General features: G+C 38.9%; 1 protein-coding gene across 11 annotated transcripts in view; it reads right to left on the bottom strand.

The window, feature by feature from the left end:
- MLIP (muscular LMNA interacting protein) overlaps positions 1-22,342 on the bottom strand; it is a 282,530-nt gene that overhangs the window by 134,972 nt on the left and 125,216 nt on the right. For 9 of the 11 annotated variants that reach the window (XM_059938984.1, XM_059938985.1, XM_059938990.1 and 6 more), the window contains exons 2-3: positions 13,995-14,150; positions 11,944-12,336 (exon numbers count right to left, since the gene is read on the bottom strand). The exons of 1 other annotated variant lie outside the window; for it this stretch is intronic. In XM_059938984.1, the coding sequence (XP_059794967.1) occupies positions 11,944-12,336; positions 13,995-14,150 (549 nt within the window). The remainder of the gene's footprint in view (positions 1-11,943; positions 12,337-13,994; positions 14,151-22,342) is intronic. One more of the 11 variants, XM_059938989.1, reaches the window with a different exon arrangement.

The raw sequence follows: 22,342 nt of genomic DNA, 5'->3' as shown, positions 1-22,342 counted from the left end.
CTCTAATTGTTTCCTATGATTGGTCTGTCCTCATGGAAGGAATGAAGAAATTTCGAGGCTATGTACAGTCTCTTTGCATGCTATGCCATAGCTTTTGTTATAAAAAAAATTGAAAATTAATAACAGCCGTAAAAATTCCATTACCTTTTCAGTCATGTTTCCAAATAACTTCAGTTTATATAACAAACTCATTAATTCATCCTGATTATCCACCAAATTATCATGTTAAAATCTCAGGACTGTGATTTTTTAGGGTCTCATCAGAGGAAAAGACTGTTCCCTCCAATTTCCCCAAGACTATGGCTTCTAATTACCAAACATTCTATTACATGAAGTCATATCTTACCTAGTATAAGTAACTCTGAATTTTACTGTACTTTCTAATAGCTTATTATTGAAGAACTTCTAAGAAAAGTTCAAAGGGAAAGATTCTGAAAAGTCTAAGAATGTTTTTTATTATATTTTCCTATTTGATGTATTAATAAGCATTTGCAATATGTTTTTTTCTAATTTGATGTTATCCTAATTTATACTAATATAAAAATGTGGCACCATATTTTTATAAAATTCCCAGGAGAGGGGAATGCATTTTTTAATGAAAAAGATTCATTTTCCTGAGTTCCTCATATTAATAACTTTAAAAAAAGAGCAAGTAAAGGCATGAATAATTTTATGCAGGAAGAAAGGATGGATACCTGTCAAATGTTCAGTCAAGTAGCTCGAAATAGGCCCTTTATTTTAGCTCTTTCCTGTAAATCCCTTACTGATGATAATAAACTTCTTTGATGATGCCTACAAATTATATCAATCTTTTCATCCTCTCCCATTAATAACCCCTGTTCTGTTCTCTAGGTTCTCTAATTCCTTCTCTCTCAAACTTGTTCTCTGTCTTCTCCACCATTTATTTCTAACCTGATATTTGTTGATGTCTTTGCTTCAGACACCTCTCTAAAATCACCCCTGGCTATGTTCTCCAATCCCCAGCCCTCTTCTGATTCCTTGAGCTCCCTTACCACATACCTCCTCCAAAATCATTTTCAAAACTCTCTTCTCCTAGAAAAGCTATCCTGAGCTCTGAATACATTCACAGTAATCTCTGTAACAGATTAGGCTTACAGTGTTCTGCTCTCATCAAGTGGATGGTCTTAATCCTAAATCCACATTGGATCCTGCATAATAGAGGCTATCAGTTATTTTAACAACCAGTCTCTGTAGTATAGCTGCCTTGTCATTTTAGTCAATCTCAAATTAACTGCTTCTCAGCACTATTCACAGTAGCCAACACATGGAAGCAACCTAAGTGTCCATAGACAGAGGAATGGATAAAGAAGATGTGGAATTATATACAAAGGAATACCACTCAGCCATAAAAAAGAATGAAATAATGGCATTTGCAGCAACACGGATATGACTAGAGATTATCATACTCAGTGAAGTAAGTCAGAAAGAGAAAGACAAATACCATATGATATCAATTATATGTGGAATCTAAAATACGACACAAATGAACCTATCTATGAAACAGAAACAGACTCTCGGAGATACAGAACAGACTTGCAGTTGCTAAGGGAGGGTGTTGGGGGAGGGATGGACTGGGAGGTTGGGATTAGCAGATGCAAACTATTATATATAGAGAGAATGGATAAACAACAAGGTCCCACTGTACTGCACAGGGAAATATATTCAGTATCCTATGATAAACCATATGGAAAAGAATATTTAAAAAAAGAATGTATATATTTATATGTGTGTAACTGAATCACTTTGCTGTACAGTAGAAATTAACACAACATTGTAAATAAATTATACTTCAATAATAAATAAATAAATAAAATTAACTGCTTCTGTGTATATTCAGTTTTTCCTAATGTGTCCATGAGATTCCAAAACATCTGAATAAAAGCCAAAATGTCTGATCTGCTGCCTGATGGTCTGAATAGTTCCCAAGATTTGAACCATGTTGGTCCATATTGTTGTGCTCTTTCTCCTGCATCTGTACAGTTTCTGCAAGGCAGAAACTCCTGATTCTCCTTTGTCCTTGCATGCAATCATTACATTATAGCACCTGGGCATCCTAAACAAACCTGCTGATCTGTCCTCTTCTCACTGATGGACACTTGCAATGTGACTGAGCAGATTCTCAGCCTTTCTTACCTGAACAATTTAAGTCATCTTTTTGGTATTCCTATTTCTAGTTTCACCCAATTGCACCTATCTTCAGACTGACCTGTTAAAAATCTAATCAAAACACACCAATGCTCAAGATGCCACCAATACTTTCCCACATCTACCATGAACTCAAGATTGTTCCTTCACAACACAGCCCCTCTCCTCCTAGCCAGTCTCATCTCCCTCATCCCCTGCTATTTTGCATTTTAGGTTTTAGAAATACTTATTTAATCTCAACGTTCTTGCCAATATTGTCAACACCCTAGCCATCTTGTTCTTTTGCCAATCCACTTGGCAAATCATTATTCTTAAATCAATTACGCTCCTAGACCTAGTCTACTTAAAGCTGTTATTTAAAAAATATAACAGAACCCAGGACCACTGCACTCGATTTAAGAACTTGTCCTGTACCAGGGCACCAGCTGAGAGTGGGACTGAACTTTCCTACACTAAGCAGACGGGGTACCTTTTTCTAATTCACACATGGGCTGGGTAAGGCACTGTAAATTGGTGTCATCATAAATTTAAGGTCTACAGTCTCAGCTGGGCTGTGTACCACTCAGCTTTTTTGTGGGTCATTTGGGATTTTTTTTTCTTTTCTTATATTTTGACCTCAGCTTCCTCTCCTGTTCTAAACAACAGCCTTCCACAAAGTTAGCACTCACTAACCCCTTTCCCAGAACCTCCCTCGTTGTTTGCAACAGATGACTGAGATTCCTTTTCTCCAAGGAAAATTGCGATTACCAGAAAAATTAAATTTTTTCTAGACCTATTCTTATCCCCTTTCCTTCATTCTAAAGAAAAATAATGTCTTTTCCCTTTTTAAGAGTAAATTTCCCTCTGTGCTCTGAATCCCAGCAGCTTTTGCCTTCTCAGGGATCCCATTTCATTAACTATCCCCTGTATGCTACGTATTCATCCTTTTTCTTTTTTACTGGTTCTCTCATCCTAACATAAAGCAGAATACTTCTCATCATTAAAAAGATAATAATAACTATCATGTAGTAGACTGTAAAAATGTCCACATTTTTCTACTCTTTTCATAAGAAAGGCAAAGTCCTTTTCCTCACTCACCCTTTAACCTCACCTGACCATATGACTTGTTTTGACCAGTGGGATGTTAGCAAATGTGATACAAGACACAGTGACTTGAAAAGCACTTGTGCATTGGGGCTTACTGGCTTGCTGAGTGCAGAGCATTACCACAATGTAAATGAGCCCAGGCTAGTCCCCTGGAAGATACCAGACCACATCTCCGCTAACCAACCACCAGACAGCTAACCAGCCAGCAGCTGACCCAGCAGCCAATTGCAGACCCGTAAGTGAACCACAGCAAAGATCAGCTGAGCCTGACCCAGAGCTGCAGAACCACCCAGTTGAACACAGCCAAGTTGTTGACCTGCAGATTTTTGAGCTAAATATATGGTTGTTCTTTGAAAACACAATTTTGGCACTGTTTGTCAAGCAACAAAATCTAACTGATAAAAACACATGCACACATATGCACCAAGATCTGTGGTGCCTGTAAATACCCTAGTTACAAGTCTATGTAGATTTCTTCTCAGTCACACCTGTCCCTACCATCACTGTGTTGATTTCCTTACTTATTCTGGCCAACACACCCTAAAATGACTTCTCAAACAGCCACCCCCACACACACTGCCTTAATCCCCTCCTCTTAAGTACAGATGGAGACTGTGACTTGATTCTAGCTAATAGAACCTGGCAAAGGTGAAGGGATTTTGCAAATGTATTTAAGGTTCCTAATCAGGTGACTTTAACTTAATCAAATAAGAGATCCTCCTGAGTAGGCATGCCCTAATGCAATAGGGAAGAACAAATCTGACTCCATATTGGATGTGTTTCTTTTACTTTAACCTGTGTATCTATTGCTTTAGCTACAAGTTAAGAATGTTGCCTATAGCCTGAAATATGCAGGATAGCCCATTCTCAAGGCTCTAAACTTTAAAGGTGTAACACTTTTCCATTCATATAGAGATAAAAAGTTGCAGAACAGAATAACATCTGTCTTTTTGAAGGTTTATAGGAGCATTGTGACCAGACCTACAGACCTATGTGGACAGCTGCAAGAACAAAGGATTCCAACACCAAGAATTTTGCAACAACTAACCAAACCACCTCCTCTTTTTAGATAAAAGAAGACTGAATTCCAACTCAGGGAAGCTGGTTCCTTGGGGCACTAGTCTGCCATCTTCTTGGTCTGCTAGCTTTCCAAATAAAGTCGCTATTCCTGGCCCCAACAACTCATCTCTCAATTTATTAGCCTGACATGCGGTGAACAGTATGAGCTCGGACTTGGCAACACTAATAAAATGAGCCCTTTAAAAGAGGGTCAGAAAGCTAGAGATCAAAGTAGCAGCTTTAAGAAGCAAGTTGCCATGAATTCAACAGCCTCGAGGAAATGAATTCTGCCAATAACATGGGGGAACTTAGAGGCAGACCCTTCCCTTAGGAGATCTTCCAGGTGAGATGAACTTGACATCTTGATTTCAAACTTGTGAGACCCAGCTCAGCTGCCCAGGCCTCTGATCTAAAAAACCGTGGAGAAAATAAATAGGTGTTTTTTTTTAAGCCACTAAATTTATGGTAATCTGTTATGCAGCAATAGAAAAGTAATATACTTCCCCTGACTTCTTAACAGATTTTACCCCCTGCTCTTCTGCAGAAACTGTTATCACCAATGTCTACAATGGTTTATTTTTTCCTAAGCCCCACAGGCACTTGAATCCCTTATCTCTTCTGATTTCTCTACAGAATCTGACTTGAAATCTCTTCCTCCTTTTCAAAACTGTTTTATCTGTGGCCTCTATATCATCTCTCTCTCCTAGTGTATTTCCTAGTATATTTGATGAGCCCTTATCATACTCCTTCTCTTTTCCACCCTCTTCTTGTGTGTCAGTTCTTCCCTAGCTGTCCTCACTGTCTGGAATGCCTGGGCCCTGTTCGTCAGCCAAGAACACTTTTACTCATCTTTCACATTTCAGCTCAGACAACGTGAACCCTTCCTGGTGATCCAGGATGATCTAGGTGTCCTCCCTCTAGACGTCCCACTGTTCCTTGAACCTGTCACCTTTCATTGTCATTATTTTCAGGTGCAACTGTTTTCCAAGCTCCTTGAAGGCAGGTACTAAGTTTTTTTAAAGTTTACTCCCCTAGTGTCTAATGTCTGGCATGTTACCTTCATGCAGGAATGAGGAAATAAAGTGTCTAGTGGGTGTAGGAACAGAAAGCCAGAGAGGAGGGTTGTGGTGTCACATCCTGACACCTCCCTCCACAGTGGCATCGTCACCTCCCTCTGTGGTTGGCCCCTCTTACTCTGCTCCAGACTCTGGGCATGAAGGTGGAGAGAATGATGGTTCTTAGATCCACAGGTCCGTCTTCTCCTCACCAGCAAGACAAACATTTGAGTTCTGATACCAAAAGTCGGGAGACGCTCCTTTTAAAAGTCTTCCTCACCCTTCTGCTGAAATTGTCAAAGCAACTTGATTTTCCATAAATGTACTTCCTCTGCCCCTCGGGCTATTGGTACAATTGATCTCAACCAGAAGAAGCAACCAACCACCAGCGAGGCATCACAGGGATTCTGCCAGCATCAGAGCAGAGCCAGGGTCCCCCACTGAGTCAGAGGAACTCTCTTTGGTGTGTCCAGTGTCACTCACCATGGACGGTGACAACGTAGGTTAAATGGGTGGAATAGGATGGAATCGTATACTCACCCTAAACAAGAAAGGAAATGGGGAGTTGGCAATGGGAAGAGTGCTAGATAAAGGTTGTTACAGCAATAAAATCAGTTGGTCAGGGGTATGTATATCAATTAAAAGAATGAGGGCCTCTACATTTTTAATCATCTCAACTGCCTCAAGGCAATTATACTATCGAGTGAGCCCAGTCAGAATCTGCGTTACTACTTGGATGACCTCCCACCTGCTATGCAAGGCAGACTCCTGTATTGTTTTCTTTGCTGCCGGGCCCCATGTAGCTCTGCTCTGCATGCAGTTAGAAAGTCATCCTGTTGATGGGCATGTACAAATGACTTCCTTGCATTTCAATAGAAACATGCCATTTTTCAGGAACCTGTGTCTCCAAGCTAGTCTTCTCAGCAGTTAGCAGAACTAACATGGAAGTTTAACCTCCCAGCTTTTTTCAGAGTCTTCAACCTCTAAATCCCTAGGCCAAAAGCTATGAACAATGTGTTTTAACAGGCAAAATACAAAACAACAGCCAAGCTATGAGGCTGGAATCCTAGGCTGTCTTCCCTCCTCTAATATAATTTTTCTCTGCTGTAAATTAAGAGAGTTATATAATGATGTCTGTTCCCTATTTATATGACAGGGTCATGGGAAAAGGAGAATCATTCATTCATTCATTCATCAGATACTTTCTTAGTACCTATAGTGTCCCAGGCATTGGAGTTAGGTGATGGGGACAGAAGGCGAGAAGATTTTTTGCCGTCACAGGGCTCACAAATCTACTGGTGTTAGAGAGACATATAAAGGCTATTCTGATACAATGTGCTGGTATGAATAGGGTATTTCACTATAAAACAAAGGCCCACGACTATAAGAAAGGTTTCTATGTCTGATGCCCTGTCCAAATAATTTGTTGCAATCTCTTTTCCGTGGATCCCTAAAATCTGGTTTCTTAATTAATATGTGTGCCAATGTCCAAATTTCCCAGAATTTTTTGTAAGAACCTCCTCTATTTGGCCACCGCTAGTTCTACTGATCTTATTTTTCATGTCCTTTCTTCCGTTCTGACATCCAAGCTATGTTTGAACCAATATATAAAATGTTTCCCTCCTCCCATGTTCCTTACCCTGTGCCCCCAAACATGCTGCCATTTCCAACTTTTTAAACACACTGACTCCTTCCTGAGAACGCTTGTGGGCCAGGAACTGTTCTAGGCCATATATTTAATCTCATTTAATCTTCACAAGGAAGGTTGCTGGTATCACCCCATTCTACAAATGAGGACACTAAAGTTTACGACCTCAAGTAACTGCCCAGAGGAGTGTGACCATAAGTTGCCAGTCTCATTTTTGCTTTTTCATACCACCTCTCTAATGTGTGACCTCCCTTTCACTACTTATCCATTTCTCAACTTGATTTCTGCCCCATCACCCCACTCACACTGTTCCCATCAAGGTCACCAAATGACCTCCTAAGTCCTATGTTTAATGGACTTTGAAGGCCTTACTTTATTTGGCTTTGTTTTGTATTTTATTTTGACTTGTATTAAATTTATAATATTTTCTATTGTGTTATATATTATATTATTTTCATAAATCATATTATAGAATAATATTTTAGTAGAAGGTGCCAGTCTGCTCTTCCAGAGCAGAGCTGGTCAGATGCCGGACAACCTCATCCCCTCTCCCAGAGGAGGAGGAGCCCAGAGGAGGTGTGTGTCCAAGCAGGTAACGGGGCCAGACTCTGGGCTCTAACCTGGGAGAGCAGGAGGGCTGCCATATCCCAAATTGAGATGGCAGCCAGGTCAGACCCTGATTCCCTAGCCCCATCCCTACACATCTGGTTCTAATAATAATCATGCAGGAGAGGGTCCCCTCCCTTCCTTGCAGGGGACACACCTCCCTGCAGGGACCCCTAGTGCTTCACCTCCAAATCTATCAGCAAAAGGCCTTTTGATCCTTCCCTTCCCTTTGATCTTGGCCTCTTGATCTCCCAGCTTCTAATCTTCTCTAAATCAAGCAGCAGTATATATTAACCTGGCTGTCCCACTTGGCAGAATTACTTGTTGCAGGACAGTAAAAAAATCTGTCAAGGGAGCTAGAAAATATGAAAGTAGAATGTTGGAGAGGAAAGCTGCATTCTCCAGGAAGCCTCCCGGCATAAAAGGGGGAGAACCATGTGATTCCTATGTGATAATTCCATGTTCATTCTCAAAACATGTCATGCTGCCAGAATGTTCTTTCACGGTTGGTATTTTGTATTCCCGAACGGATATGATTGATCTCAGATTCATTTGAGTTTTAGAAAGAAAACATTACTGAGCTACGTTTAAATTATTGATTAATTAATGTTTATATATTTTATGTATTTGGCCTCATTTATAAACTATTTTTTAGTCGAAATTCTCTTTAACTTTCCCTGCATGAAACCCCTCTCTCCAACTTCTTTGGTCCCCTCTCAGCCTCCTTCTTTGGCTTCTCATCTTTCACTGGCACTTTATACTTGACTGTGTCCTGCGTTGCATCTTGTGTCTTCCTGTTTTGCATTATTTCCATGAGTAAACAGCTCCATTCTAATAGTTTCAGCTCATATAGGAAATACTTCCAGTCTCCCATCTCCCTCCTATGTCCAGATTCATATTTCCAGCTTCTTTCTTGATAGCATTGCATTCTGCCACCAGGCATCTCAAACTCAACATTAGATATCTCATCTCTTCTTATCCCTTCCCAAGACCTGTTATTCTTTCCTCAGTTAATGCCAACATTCATTCAATTTCCTTGGTTATAAATTTCATTCATCACTGATTTTTTTTTTCCATATGTTGTCAATGAACAAATCCAGTTCATTCTACCCCACACAGTCCCTCTTTTTATTCCCACAGTCACTGTTTTAGCTCCAGGCTTTATTGTAGGTCTTTCAGACAAATCATTCTGTTTTTATATGTGTATATTCACCTCTCTTTTAAGTCTAATACTATCCCTAGGAAAGTCAATTCTTAGCCATCTACACCAACGTTCAAGACATTAACATTCAAAAACATTACTCTTTTCTTTCTGAATTTTATTTGAAAGGCTTTTGATTCAACTGCTTATATTATACAGTCTTTTTAATTTTGACTTATGCTTTAAAATTTTAAATTCTTTAATGATCTTTAACATAACGTACTTTTGCATAAACATGCCACCTCAGCAAAAGTATTTGGAACACAAAATACACTCAACCCAATATTTGTACTGACTTTGTTCAAGATAATATAGTAACCACTATAGAGAAAAAAGTGTTTAATAAAAATGGGTTTAACGTGGACCTTACCTCTAAAAACTTTACAATCTGCTAGGTGAGATAAGGCATGAACCTAAATAGTTATAATACATGCTGGAATAGAATAATTGTTATAGGAGATGTACAGAAAAAGCTACCAGAATTATATTGAGGGAGAGTTTGCTTTCACTGAAGGAACCAAAGCAGGCTTCATGAAGGAGTCAATATCTGAGCAAGGACTTCAAAGATGTGAACTTTTAAATATTTATGCTTTTCATACACCTTATTGAACCTCATGTATATGTAAGACACTCTACTAAGTGCTAGAGGTACAAAAATGAACAAGGGACAGACCTTGACTTCAAATAGTTCTCAGTCTAGTGAGGAAGAAAGATAAAATCCATCGTTATAATCAGGTGAAAAGGAGTTATATTGGAGATTTTCTAAAAAGACTACAAACTACAAGGAAAATGACAAAGATATAGGAGAGAAACTAACTCCTCTTCAAAGGGAATGTCTCTAGGAAAAGGTACTGCTTGGGCTGAGCTTAGAGCATCAAGTAAGTAGCCATGGCCACATGAAGATGGGCTGAGAAAAGAGAAGAATCACACACAGAGGAATCAAGGACCAGGGATGCAAAGGTATGACATGTATACTTTGATGACAGTTCAGGAGAGCTGAAGAATAGAAGTACCAGATGTGGAAAGAAAATGACATCTAGGCTAGGTTATAGGAAGTTTAAAGGTCAGACTAGGAGCTAAGTAAATTTTTTTTAGGAATAACTTCATAAATTATTCCTGACTAACTGATAGTGATAATATATAGACAATTCTGTACACGGATTCATTTTTACCAGGTGGATCAGAAATACACTTAATTAACTGCATTTCTGATTGAAAAGCTGATGTTGTTGGCCTCAGGTAATCCAATCATGGGATAATCTTTGGGCTTTTTACATTAAGCTTCGACTACTGACTATATTAACTTCTCAGAGTGCCTTCTTTAATGCTCTGGCCATTTCTGTTTAGCTTACATTTAACAGTCATCTCATTTTCACTTTTTTTTTTTTATGTTTATTTCATGATGACCTACTATTCATCACTCAAATGGATTACTATAGGAAATGGAATCCGGAACAATGGTTATTCCCAAACTTTTCAGGACCCAGTTTTCCTCCATCTACAGTAATCATAATGCTCATCCACCACTAATGAATTAGGCTGAGCTTTGCCTTTTCATTTGGAGCTTTGATAACATGAACTATAACCTACTTCTAACTGATTTTGGCAAAAAGATCCCAAATGTGTGTTTTGTCTCTGGTTTGCCCTCTATATATTTGGTCACATGAAAACAAAATAAATGACAAACTCAGCAGAAGAAATCTATCAGTTGAGGAAAAGAGTAAATTGAAAAGCCAAACATTGCTTCATTAAGAATATTTTTCTTTGCTTATATTTGGTATCACCATGTCTACATGTTCTTCAAAGGCCACGTTAAACTACCCTCCACACACTATGGAAACTTTCACATTGCCAACTTGCTTATTTCGTCATCTTTCCTAAGGCAAGAAAGAAATGTTTAAGCCTACCACCACTTACTGAGAATATGTTTAATTATATGATTAGAATATTCCAAATAACTAGCTGAGAATAAATTTCAAGGAGAAATAAATGTTTTAGTCCAATAGACCTGGGTGGTGCTACCCCAGTGAGAGTCTTCTATCACCAAAAGACAGCATGAGGATACTGGATGCTTGAAGGTGACATAAATACATCATCAGGAAGTCAGTGAAGGCTGCATAAATAAAGATGAGGTGGCACCAAAGATAAGATGCCTACACTACAGTTTTGTGTAGGTCCTGGTAGTACCAAAAGTCCAACTCAACAATAAAAATGTTCTCCCAACTACTTTGGTATGCTTGCAAGTGCCTGGTCTAGCAGATTCTAAATAGGACATCTTGGTATTGACTCATGCTCATTGTCACGGGGAGCACCCATTATTTACTCCCAAAGCCAAGCCAGTCTCTGCATTCCTGACATTCTATGCCTTGTCAAAGGCATCTGATAACTTCATGACAACAAATAGCTAGTCATCCTATTTTTTTCCCTTCAAAATCCCTCCCTCTTCACCCCCTTTCTTTCCTGCCATCACAGCTATGAGTGTTCTCCTACTGTATCAAAGCATTGACACCTTAAAGGAACCATTCAATCTTGCTGCTAAGCTTTGGGGTGAGATCTTCTCCCCAATTCTCTGAGGCCAGTCCTGCTTCTGGTGGTTTCCAGGAATACAGTCAATATTTCCCTGAAGTCACACAGGAGGAAATGATTTTCCTTACACACTCTTAATTCCTTTTACTACTCTTTTACTAGTTTAAAAGTAAAGTGTCTACATCCAGTTGATGTATTTTTGCTGGATCTTTCTCATCTCTGAAATGTACTTCTTCATGCACCCAGCCCACCAAGAACTGTCTCCTAAGAAATTCCCTTTACTGACCTTCTCCAAGAATTTTCAGAAGGAAGAGTTAATATTCCCCCAAATCCACTCTAGCTAAGTGTTTTACATATTCTCTTCAGCCAGTTCACAGCATAATTGTATATAATCCTTATCATCTTATGAAATTTATTTCTTATGAATTTATTATCTATATTTACACTGTGACGGTTTATGATCTTGGGATTTTAGTTTTTTAATATCTCTTTCCTTGAGAGTTTTGTACACCTTGATGCCTTGAATAAATAGGAAGGCCTTTGCAGACAAGGGGTATGAAACTTTTTTTTTTTTAATGACAAGAAGAAAAACCTACCGGCCCATATTTTTGCTGAGGAGCCATCCCATGAGGCATTTCAGGATGTGACGGAACCTGGAGGTCTGCCCCCCGAGTTTTGGGGCGTACCACATCAGAGACCAGACTGGAGGAGATTGCTAGAGACGTGGGCCGAGCAGCTGTGGTGCCCATCCCCCCTGGGGGGCCTTGTTCACCTTTTCTGCTTGGAGCTTCATCTTCCCCCTCAGAGTCCACAATAAAGACATATTCAGCTTTGAAGAGGTCACTTTGCTGCATTCCTTGAGGTTCGTTTGCTTTAAGTCCCCTTCCTTGGGAAGCCTTGTCCTTGACCTCTAAAGGATAAGTCAATGTTCCTCGGTCTCTCTCCCGTTGGCTCCCAACATTCAAGGTCAAGTACTCATTGGAATCAGACTGCAATAAATGTAGAGACATAAAAGCATTGATGTTGCTTTGGTAAATGCTTCTTTTTTGCATGTACTCTTTCTTAAAACCTTAATCTGCTTATAACCTCCAAGGACAAAAGTTTTTACAAATATATCTAAAAATCAGGTTGGCATAGAAGAGATTGGGTTGAAGCTAATGGTTTACTTTTACTAACCCACTTGTTTGTCCTGGTCCTAGCCCAAACAGTTTAGGGCTCAGAATCAAAGTCAGCAAAACCTGCTTTCAAATAAATCCTTATATGACTTTTTAAAAAGAGAGGAAGAGAGCAATGTTTTCCATAAAGACATTCACAAAACAAATGGGGATTTGTCATGGGTTTAATTAATGGTCAAGCAAAACTTGTGGCTGTGTAGATACCATTGCCATCTGCAAATGAATATCCTTATCTTTGGAGGCTTCAGAGATCTGCAACCAAGATTGATTCATACATCTATAGTCCCACACTCATAGCACTTAATCCCAAAGGATCCCATGAATATATTATGTGTACTTGAGTACTGTTAGGGAGAAATTTCCCAGGAGGGCTTTATGTAGCATTCAGAATTTCTCTGAAATAATTTGGTCCCAACAGTCTTTGAAATAAGATGACATTGTAAGTCCCAGGTTATATATTACTACTTGCTAGATAAGATGTTTTCATATAGACAACGAGAATCAGATAATTTTATCTCCTACAAGTTGGCTCAAAAATACCACAACGTTCCCCCAGTCACATTTTATTTATAATAAGATAGTATTAAAATACATTATAAAGAAAAAATTTTTTTACCCAAAATGTCACTATTTAACAAAAGTCATTTTTAGGTTTTTGTTTGTTTTAATTTCTTTTTCAGTCTTGGTCTCTCTTTAGATAGGTATAATCAGGGTATAAATACGACTTTATAATCTATTGTATCACTTAATAGTGTAAGATTAACATGTTCCATGAAATTACATAACCATTATAATTATAACTTCATCAAGGTGATGTATTATCATATGCTTAGCTTTTCTCTAATTGTTAGATATTAGGCTCCTTTTATTTTTCTCTAATTATTTTCCTATATAACACTTTTTTTCCTCTGTACTATTTCTCTGGGATGCATTTCTAAGAGTTTAAACATTAAAAAGTTATAAACAGTTGTATGACTCTGGATAAGGGTTTTCCACCAAAACCGTACAAATTCACAAAACTAGCAGCAAAGTGTGAGCATGCCAACATATCCACAATTGCCCCAAATTCAGATATTACACTTTTTTAATGTTGCTAATCTGTTACACGTAAAATAACACCTCTCTCTTTTATCTAGTATTCTTTAAAGATAAATTTAAACTTTGTAAAAATTTTGTTTTTATTATTTTAAGATACACTTGGGAGGGGAGGTGCCAGGAGGCCGAATATATCACATGAACAGCAAACAAAAGGATGTCAAGTCAAAAGGGTTGAGAATAATGTATTGGAGAGAACCTGAGATTTGATAACACTGAAGTTCCTATTACATAGTTATATTTTTAGCCAATCTTAGATTTCCCAGTTATCTCACTTTAAGCAGAGAAAATAAACATCCATACAAATTTACAAGTCATTATGATGGATAATTTAATGTTAATTGCTTGATATAAAAAATAGTAAAAAATAATCCTACCCTATTTACAGTTTCTGGAGTCTTATCACTTGGTTCCTCAGGAATTTTAACAATGAATTTAGAGGTGTCACCCAACTGGGAGTGGGTTGGTAGTCTTCTCACAGTGGGGACAAATGTGAAGATCAGAGGTTTGGCTTCAGAATCACCAGAAGAGACCTATGAGACACGTAATAAATTAGACTTTCAGTCTTATCAAAGGTTTATTTTGACTTTATTCTGTATATATTATATTTATCTCATTTATTTTGATAAATTGCCATTGTCCTATGATCATGTGTATGGTTGGCAAAGAGAACATCTATTAAAATATTCATAGTGTATCCAATCCTTTTTTTGTGAAAATATTTATCAGAGAAAGAAATACAACCCAAGGAAGATCCTACTGTAGGACATGGCAACAGAAGAGCAGGTTGGCAAGTTGAGCTGCTGGAATGTTGCAAGTTAACATGAATAAAAGTTAATCTCAAAACAGACCAGATGCTGTGTTTGTGATGACCCCACAGAGGTCAAGGACTTTTATCCATTTAACCCTGGGTTAGCAGGTTCAGTGTGACTCATAATCACCAAGCATGCGTGAAACTTCTGACATATATCATTAATGAGAATGCTAAAATGTGAATTGAAAATTGAAAGTTTACTTTTCTAGCTGCCAGGATACCAATGCCTCTTCTCGAGGATATACCTTCTCTTTCATTCATTCTTTATTTATTCAAAAACCATTTTGTTAAGTATTTGCTGTGTGGCAGGTACTCAGGAGCTAGAGATACAACAGCATATAAGAAACAGCCAATAGACCAGTCACAAGTAGGAAAAGCATATGCACAGAATAGGAAGGGAAAAGCAATAAGGGATGCCTACCCAGTCTGGGAAGCTCCATAAAAGGCAGCATCTGGAATTTAAGTCCTAGTGAAGAGGAAGATAAGGGTCTTCCAGGCTGAGGAAACCAGCTGAGTGAGGGCATGGAAAGCAACACTGGGTGTGAATCAAGCTTGAGTTCTGTCCTATTGACACTGAGAACCAAGTGTTGTAGATTGGGAATGAGATCGTCACATTAGAATGTCAGGTAGGTAATGCTGGTTTTATAAGACCCAAGGCTAGAGATCAGGACAGAAAGCCAAGAGTAATAGATGGAGGACTAAATGGAACGGCAGAAAGAGAAGATGGTACTGGAGATTTCTCTTTTGAGACGTTTGGGTGAGAAGTAGGATGAGAGATGGAGAGTAGTTAGAAAGGAAAGTCCAGTCAAAGAGGTGCCCTTGTTGGTCTGTAACAGGATAGACGTGAAGACGTCTGTAGACTCGGGGAAGGAACCAGTAAGAAGGAAAGTGGAGCAAAGTCCTGGAGGAAGCAGGCAGAAAAAGCTAAAGCAACAACAGAAAGAACATGGCCTCCTCTGAGAAGGGAGAAAATTAATGGAAATACAGAAAAGCTCTGACTGTGGGTCAGTGAGAGAAGTTGGAAGGTGAGGGGACTCATTTTGTACATAATCCATGTTCATGATGTGATCAGCCCCATCTAGTCAGAGTGAAACTGCCACGCTGCCACCTCCATGCCTCTGTCACGAGAAATGTAATAACCCTGGCAGGAACCCCCAGGCTCCTCTCCCTTCAGGTCGTGCCACCCTTGTGTGTCTTATCTCAACATGCCCTTTAAACCCGATCACATCAGCTGCATAAGAAACCCAGCCATCCCTGTATCCCTGTGTGCAATGCACACCTCTAGTTTTGTTCCCTTCTTGTACCTGTAACCGAGAAGGACCCTCTGAGGCCTTCCCAGAATAGATCCTCACCCATGTCGTTCACCTGCTTTTCGCCTGTAGAAAAACTTAGGGAAAGAATAAATTTAATCAGAGAAGTGAGAAAAGGCAGAAAGAAAGGAAAACAGTCAAGCAAGACAAAATAATAATACTTTAGCCATTAAACAAAGACAAGGACCTTTAGTTCTTCCTCAAGGACTACGGATAATATTCTGAGCCATGTCCTTTGAGCTGTTTTGCAGATACTGAAACCCCGACCTGGTGGAGGAAGTTAACTGTTTGCTGCCCACAAGCACATAGACCCCCACACCGGTTAGAACCAGAAGGCTGATGATGCTGACTCCTAATTACCTCACCACCAACCAATCAGAAGAATGTCCATGAGCTGACCACACCCTGTTCCTTGAACATTATAAGACTCTTCACTACCCCCTCTAGGGCGGGACACACAGTTTTGCAGGCATTAGCCAACAGTGGCCCCCTTTGCCTGGCAAAGCAATAAAAGCTAGTCTTTTCTACTTCACCCAAAACTCTGTCTCTGAGTTTCTATTCTGGTGAACAGAGACTGAATTTCAGCAACATACCATGATCCAACTCTTAGAAAGTTTTCACCATACACTTTCTGGAATTCAGGCAGTTGTCACACATCCCTCCACATCCTTAACCTCTTCTCTACATGTTCTGACTCTAACTAAACCATGGTTCCTGCTGAAGGACTCTACTTCCTGAGAAGCTCTCTGTTTCCTTTCACACTGGGTGACCCACCAGAAGTAGACTAGGTATCCTCTGTGCACTCTTTTCTGCTTCCAGACCATTCTTCTTCCCTCTTACCTACAAACTTCCAGGTTTGAAGCTCCTGCCATCCACAAGTCTACACCATTCACTACCTCTTCTTGTTACAGCCATCTGCCCACCCCCAAGTCAAACCCTTCTTTCTTTGAAGATTTACTTCTGGGGTTAACACCACACTTTTTATAATACCCAATATGATATCCCATGGGTAATGTTTCTAATAGCGTGTTTCACTGACCTCTACTCTTCCTTGCCCTTCACATCCTTAGGAACAACCAGTAGCCACAACACCACCATAATTTCAGGGTTTTCTCCTTCTCTGACCAACACTTCTTTTCTTTCCACACCATCTCTTCAATTCTGTGACTCCAATATTTCTGGGAAACCACCAAAATGAAAGTCTACTGATCCTTCCAACATTAAGTTTTCCCAGACTTCTTTTTTTTGGCCAGCCTTAATGACCGAGTTGACCACAACTCCTCCTGTGCATGCCCCTCAAATGCTTTGTCTTCTCTCACATCATCATCTACTTTGAGTAAATCATAATGGTCACTCAGTCTACCACCTACCTACTCTCCTCCTGCACCACAAGGGTAAATGTGGTCAGAGAAAAAAATCACATGACCCCGCTTGCTGGTTTCACTTCGAATTTATGACCCTAAGCCTCAAGCTGGCACTTTAATTCTTCTCTGTAATCATACTATACAGTTCCAGAGCCCATTTACTCTCCCACTCGCTAGAAAACTCACACCTTCTCCTCTTTCTTCAAACCCCTACATCTTCTTCCTCATTCTCACTCTGAGCTGACAACTTTGTTTCCCACTTCACTGAGATAGTTGAAGCAATCCGAAGAGAACTTCCAAAACCCTCATCACCACATCTAGTCACCCACCTACATCTTTGTCCTTTTACATAGCCATCAGTCCTGCTACTACACTCCTACTAAAACCAAACCTCACTTGAATATGTTGCCTTCTACTTACTTTCATTTACTCAACAAGATTTTATTAAATGCCTACCAGATGCTAGGCTCTATTCTAGGGGTTGGTGACACAAGAGTGAACAAAAACCTCTACCTATTCTGGTGGGAGGCAGACAGGAAACCAAATAAATATGCAATAAAATAGGATTTTCAATTGCAATAAGTGCTGTGAAGACTAGTATAATAACCCATAGGAGAGAAAATGATAGGTAAAACTTGGGTTGGCTGTAATCTAAAGGAAAAACTTAGAATTTCCTGAAAAATTAGATGTGAGATATAAGAGGCAGACAAGAGTCAACACAAGTACAAAATTTTTGACCTGAATAACTGAAAGAAATAAGATATTCTTCACTGAAACAGGGAAAACAAGAGGTGAAGCTGGTTTGAAAATAAAGATCAAATATGATATGACAAATATACATCCAAGTGGAAATGTGGGGATGGGAGAAAAGTTCAGAGGAAAGTCTGTGCTGGAGATAAAATTATTACAGTTGTTGACCTATACATGGTATTGAAAACCATGAGACCAGATGAGATCATCAGGAGAGTCAGCACAAATAAGAAAAGAAGAGGTCCAAGGTTGAACCATCCAGCTCTACCATTAAGTGGTCCAGTAGCTGAGGAAGAAGTAGCAAATGTGACACAGGATTTTAAGAGAAATGGAAAAGCCTGGAACATCATTGATGTAGGATGATGCAGTGGGAAAGAGGCCTGACTATAAATAAGTAAAAGGATTGACAGACTATTGTGAGGGCACAACCTAAATGTAAATCCGTGAATTTGTAGTAAAAGCAATTTGCTTGGCTGTTTGTTAATGTCTCCAGGAATGCTCAACTGCCTATCATAGGAACAGAGAAAGTGAATTGCAGCATTTATAGAACTGATGTTCGGAGGTGGCTCTGGCAGAAGAATGTTGTGAGTGTCAGGAAACTGAGGGTACTGATGGGAGAAGAGCAAAGGGTCAACCATGGAGTTCAATGTGGACAGGGAAGAAGAGGGACTTCAGACCAAGGGACTAGTGGTCTCTTCGGTTCAGGAATCAGATTTGAAAGCATGGTGGGTGTTTGGGAGAATGGCCCAGGGTCACAGTACGGGTTATGAGAGCTCAGGATTTAGTAGGATGGTAAAACTAGATAATTATAAGATCTAGGCTTATAACAGGGTAGGGTTAGGGTTAGGGTTTCTAGAAACAATGCCTATTCCTTAGGGCATAAAAAATACACAGACAAACCCTTCTGAGCCAACTTTCATTTTTCAATATTATTTTCTGCCTTTAAAAATAATTGTCTATTCCCCCATGGCAGTCAGGTCGCAATTCCCAGGCTTATCATCCAAAAATAATAAATCAATGCTTTCCTTTGTAGGAAGGGACATTAGATCCCTCATGAGATTCAGGCAACCCACTAGTCTTATCAGTGATACACAATACAACACACTTTCTAGATGGATTATTTTCTAGGAAGTCTTCTTTACATGACTAATCTCATCAATATCTTGATGGGTGGAGAGGGGTTTTAATGAGGAAATCACTGAGGGTAGTTCAGATAATTTATCATAGAATTTCATTTGGGTAGGAAATAAAGATAGTCTTTTAGGAGTCAAAGAAGAGGTGAAAGTGTGACTATGTCCTCAGGTGCTATAGGCCTGCCCTCATCTCCCCACATGATGACTACAGGTCTATCTTATGTTCTATCCAGATGAAATTAAATACTGACGTATGCACTTCAGTATAAGTGCCCTGTTGTTACAAAATACATATAACCATTATTAACAGTAAGTGGCTTTGCCTTCTGAAGCATATACAGTGACCAAGATTTATTTCTCCAAAAATTTACTTCTTTACTTTAGCTTGCTACTAAAGTCTCTAAAATACAGATAGATCGTCACTACTGATACATTGTAAACTATTGACTTTTTAAAGGTTAATAGTTACAATTTTAGTGAATAAAATTGAAACAAAGTATGAATAAAAATGGATGCTTCAATGAATAAGGTGTGCTTTTAGAACATACCCTCAAAGGAATTTCTAAACATAACCACATGTTGACAATGAAAGCAACTGAAAATAAGTAAAATTGTTTCCTTCTTCTTTATTGTTATATTTTCTTACAGGAACATCCATAGCCTGCATAAAATGTCTTCACTAGGTAAGGAGAACAGTTTGTTTTTAATTTTAGTTGAGCCAACATATAATGTCATCAAGAATAACATAAAAATGGAAAATCCAACAGTACTAAAGAATTTTTATCTTCCTAGTTTACTGTCAGAGAACAAGATCAGGGATAAATTCCTATCCACACACATAACCTCAGATTAACCACAAAAAGGGCAATGGTTTGGTATTCACTTTTAAGCTGGGAGTACATTGTTAGCATGGGGCTCTTTTCATCACTTTTACCTAGCATCCTCTTATCCTACCAAGGATGTACAGAATTCTTTGCACAAAATTTAGTTGGAAAAGGATTTGAAATTATACTAGCTACACTATACAACATTTAGATGACAAGCCCCGTGTTAGCCGGTGGACTGCTGAATCCCTTATTCAGGAAAGAAAAAGAAAAATTTTGCTGTTTACTGCATACCATAGCCCAGTTCCAATGGAGCCCAGAAATGAATTGCTATGGTGATGAAAAATCATTTTCCACACAAAGCAGAACCAGATGCATGTTAATATCATTGCATTGGTTAAATGCCAGTTAACACTTTCCATTGTCAGTGTTGTTTAAAAACACATTTTAGTTCCTATCCTTGAGAAACTAGTTTAATAATAGAAATTAGAGCTGAAAGGATGAAAAGCTTTTCCTAAGTATAGTTTCAAGTGCTCGAAACTCTGAGACTGTCACCTTCTCACCGGCCACTCGACTAATAATTTAAGAAATTGTTTTCCCCCTGTGCCATGCAGGCTCACTGCTCCTTTGCTCAGTTTCGGGCTCCAGTGCTTTCCTTTATTCTATTTCCCTAAAAGTTCTCTTCCTTCTGACGTTGACACCCACACTCACAGATGGCCACTAGCTTCTTGTTGAGAAGAGACATGACAGGGTGTCTCTCAGCACTCACACTGCGCCAAGGACTGTCCTGAGCATCTTCTTTGGTTGCCAGTAAGCAGTTTTGCCTTTATCTGCTCATCCTTTCCACTAACTGTCTATAACATTTCGTTTTGATATAGTCAAATTTATCTACACCCGGGCATCTCTCCCTCAAACCTTCTTGCAGCAAACACCACAGTGCATAGCCTTTCAAAGTTCTCAAAAGCATGAAGGAAAGACTTCCTTTTACCTGGGGTGTGGTCTGAATGCTCCCTGCTAAGATGCACGAGTTCATTTGGAAGTAATTGTTCCCGCAGTCCCTCGGAAGCCCCCGGCTTTCTGGAAGCATTGATTCATCCCATAAGGGCGTGAGCAAACCAATGAGTGAGGTGGGAAGGGAGCCACTCCCTGAAACAACACACACACTCGCAGGGAAAAAAAAGAATTCTAAAAAAGAGGTAACGAGGAATCCTCCCTGAACGAAATGGTTTTGTCAGCTCCAAAGAGTAGATTTATGTTCAGACAATTTTTAGATTTGGAACTTCAGGAGAGGTCAGATTGACTGCTGAAATGGAGCCAGTAGAAGTAAAAAAAGAATTACCACCTATATGTGTTTCCCCTCTTTTCTTTTCATGCATGTAGTCCAATTAAACATTCTGCAAAAAGAACAGAGAAGCCAGATTGTACAGCAACAAGAAGCTGATCGAAGGATCCCCACAGCTGACAATCCCAGCAATCAGTTGGTCATACTCACTGGGAACATTTAGAGGTAAAAATGCATGCAAACACTGGGTCTAAATAAAGAATGAGAAAACACACGGTGATCCCTTCAAAAATCAATAGCTTTAATTAGTGGTCCTTGGCATGTACCTAGCGAGCAATGGTACAGGAGTGTCTCTAGTGACTGAAGTTTTGCTATTAACTAAATTTGCTCTAAAATAGAGCTTGGAATCAAATATATGTCAAAACAAAATTCCATTCCAATGTTCCTGGAAGACAGTGAATTTCCTGACTATAGACAAACGTCAAAGCTTTACATGTGAAATTGATTGGAGTCTTCAGCTTTCGCACTTCTATTTTCTAAGTGTTGATTTTTCTCCAAATCTGTAATATCTATATTTGTGCTTTGGTGATGAAAGATGTTGTGTCACAAGGGCTGGTTATAGACCAAAGGCTCTGGGAAGGAATGAAGGTTTTATTTTAGGGACCTAGATTATACCTCTTAACATTTTCACCATTATCAGAAGCCTGAATTCTTGGAAACATTACAAGTGAACCAATTGTCAAAAGTGATACTTTTAGCACACTGGGAAAAACTATTCCAAATAACCCAGTACTTTTTGACCTAGTAAATGATCTAAATTTTTTAATGTGAGTGCTGTGTTACATCAGAGAACAAATTATGTGCCTTCTTCTATGCTATGTATATTTATGGATATTCAAGAGACTATAATACCCTCCTGCCCTCAAAGAGCTTACAGTCCAATTGGGAATATAAAACAGGTGTACAAATACAGAGATGCAAAGCAAAAAAGAAGAGAAAAATTCCCATCCTGCAGTTCTCAAAGTTTATACATAAGCCACTTGGAGATCTTAAAATGCAGTTTCTTAAATATCCTGTGATAAACCATAATGGAAAAGAATCTGAAAAAGAATGTATTGATAGATACATGTATAACTGAATCACTTTGTTGTACAGCAGAAATTAACACAATATTGTAAATCAACTATAAATAATTTTTCTTAAATGCATAAAATAATTTTTTTAAATGCAGTTTTTGATTGAGAAGAT

Source organism: Balaenoptera ricei, chromosome 11 (genome assembly GCF_028023285.1).
Source record: "Balaenoptera ricei isolate mBalRic1 chromosome 11, mBalRic1.hap2, whole genome shotgun sequence".
Lineage (NCBI taxonomy): Eukaryota > Metazoa > Chordata > Mammalia > Artiodactyla > Balaenopteridae > Balaenoptera > Balaenoptera ricei.
The sequence above is the reverse complement of the archived record's forward strand: the minus strand, read 5'-3'. Positions and strand labels throughout refer to the sequence as shown.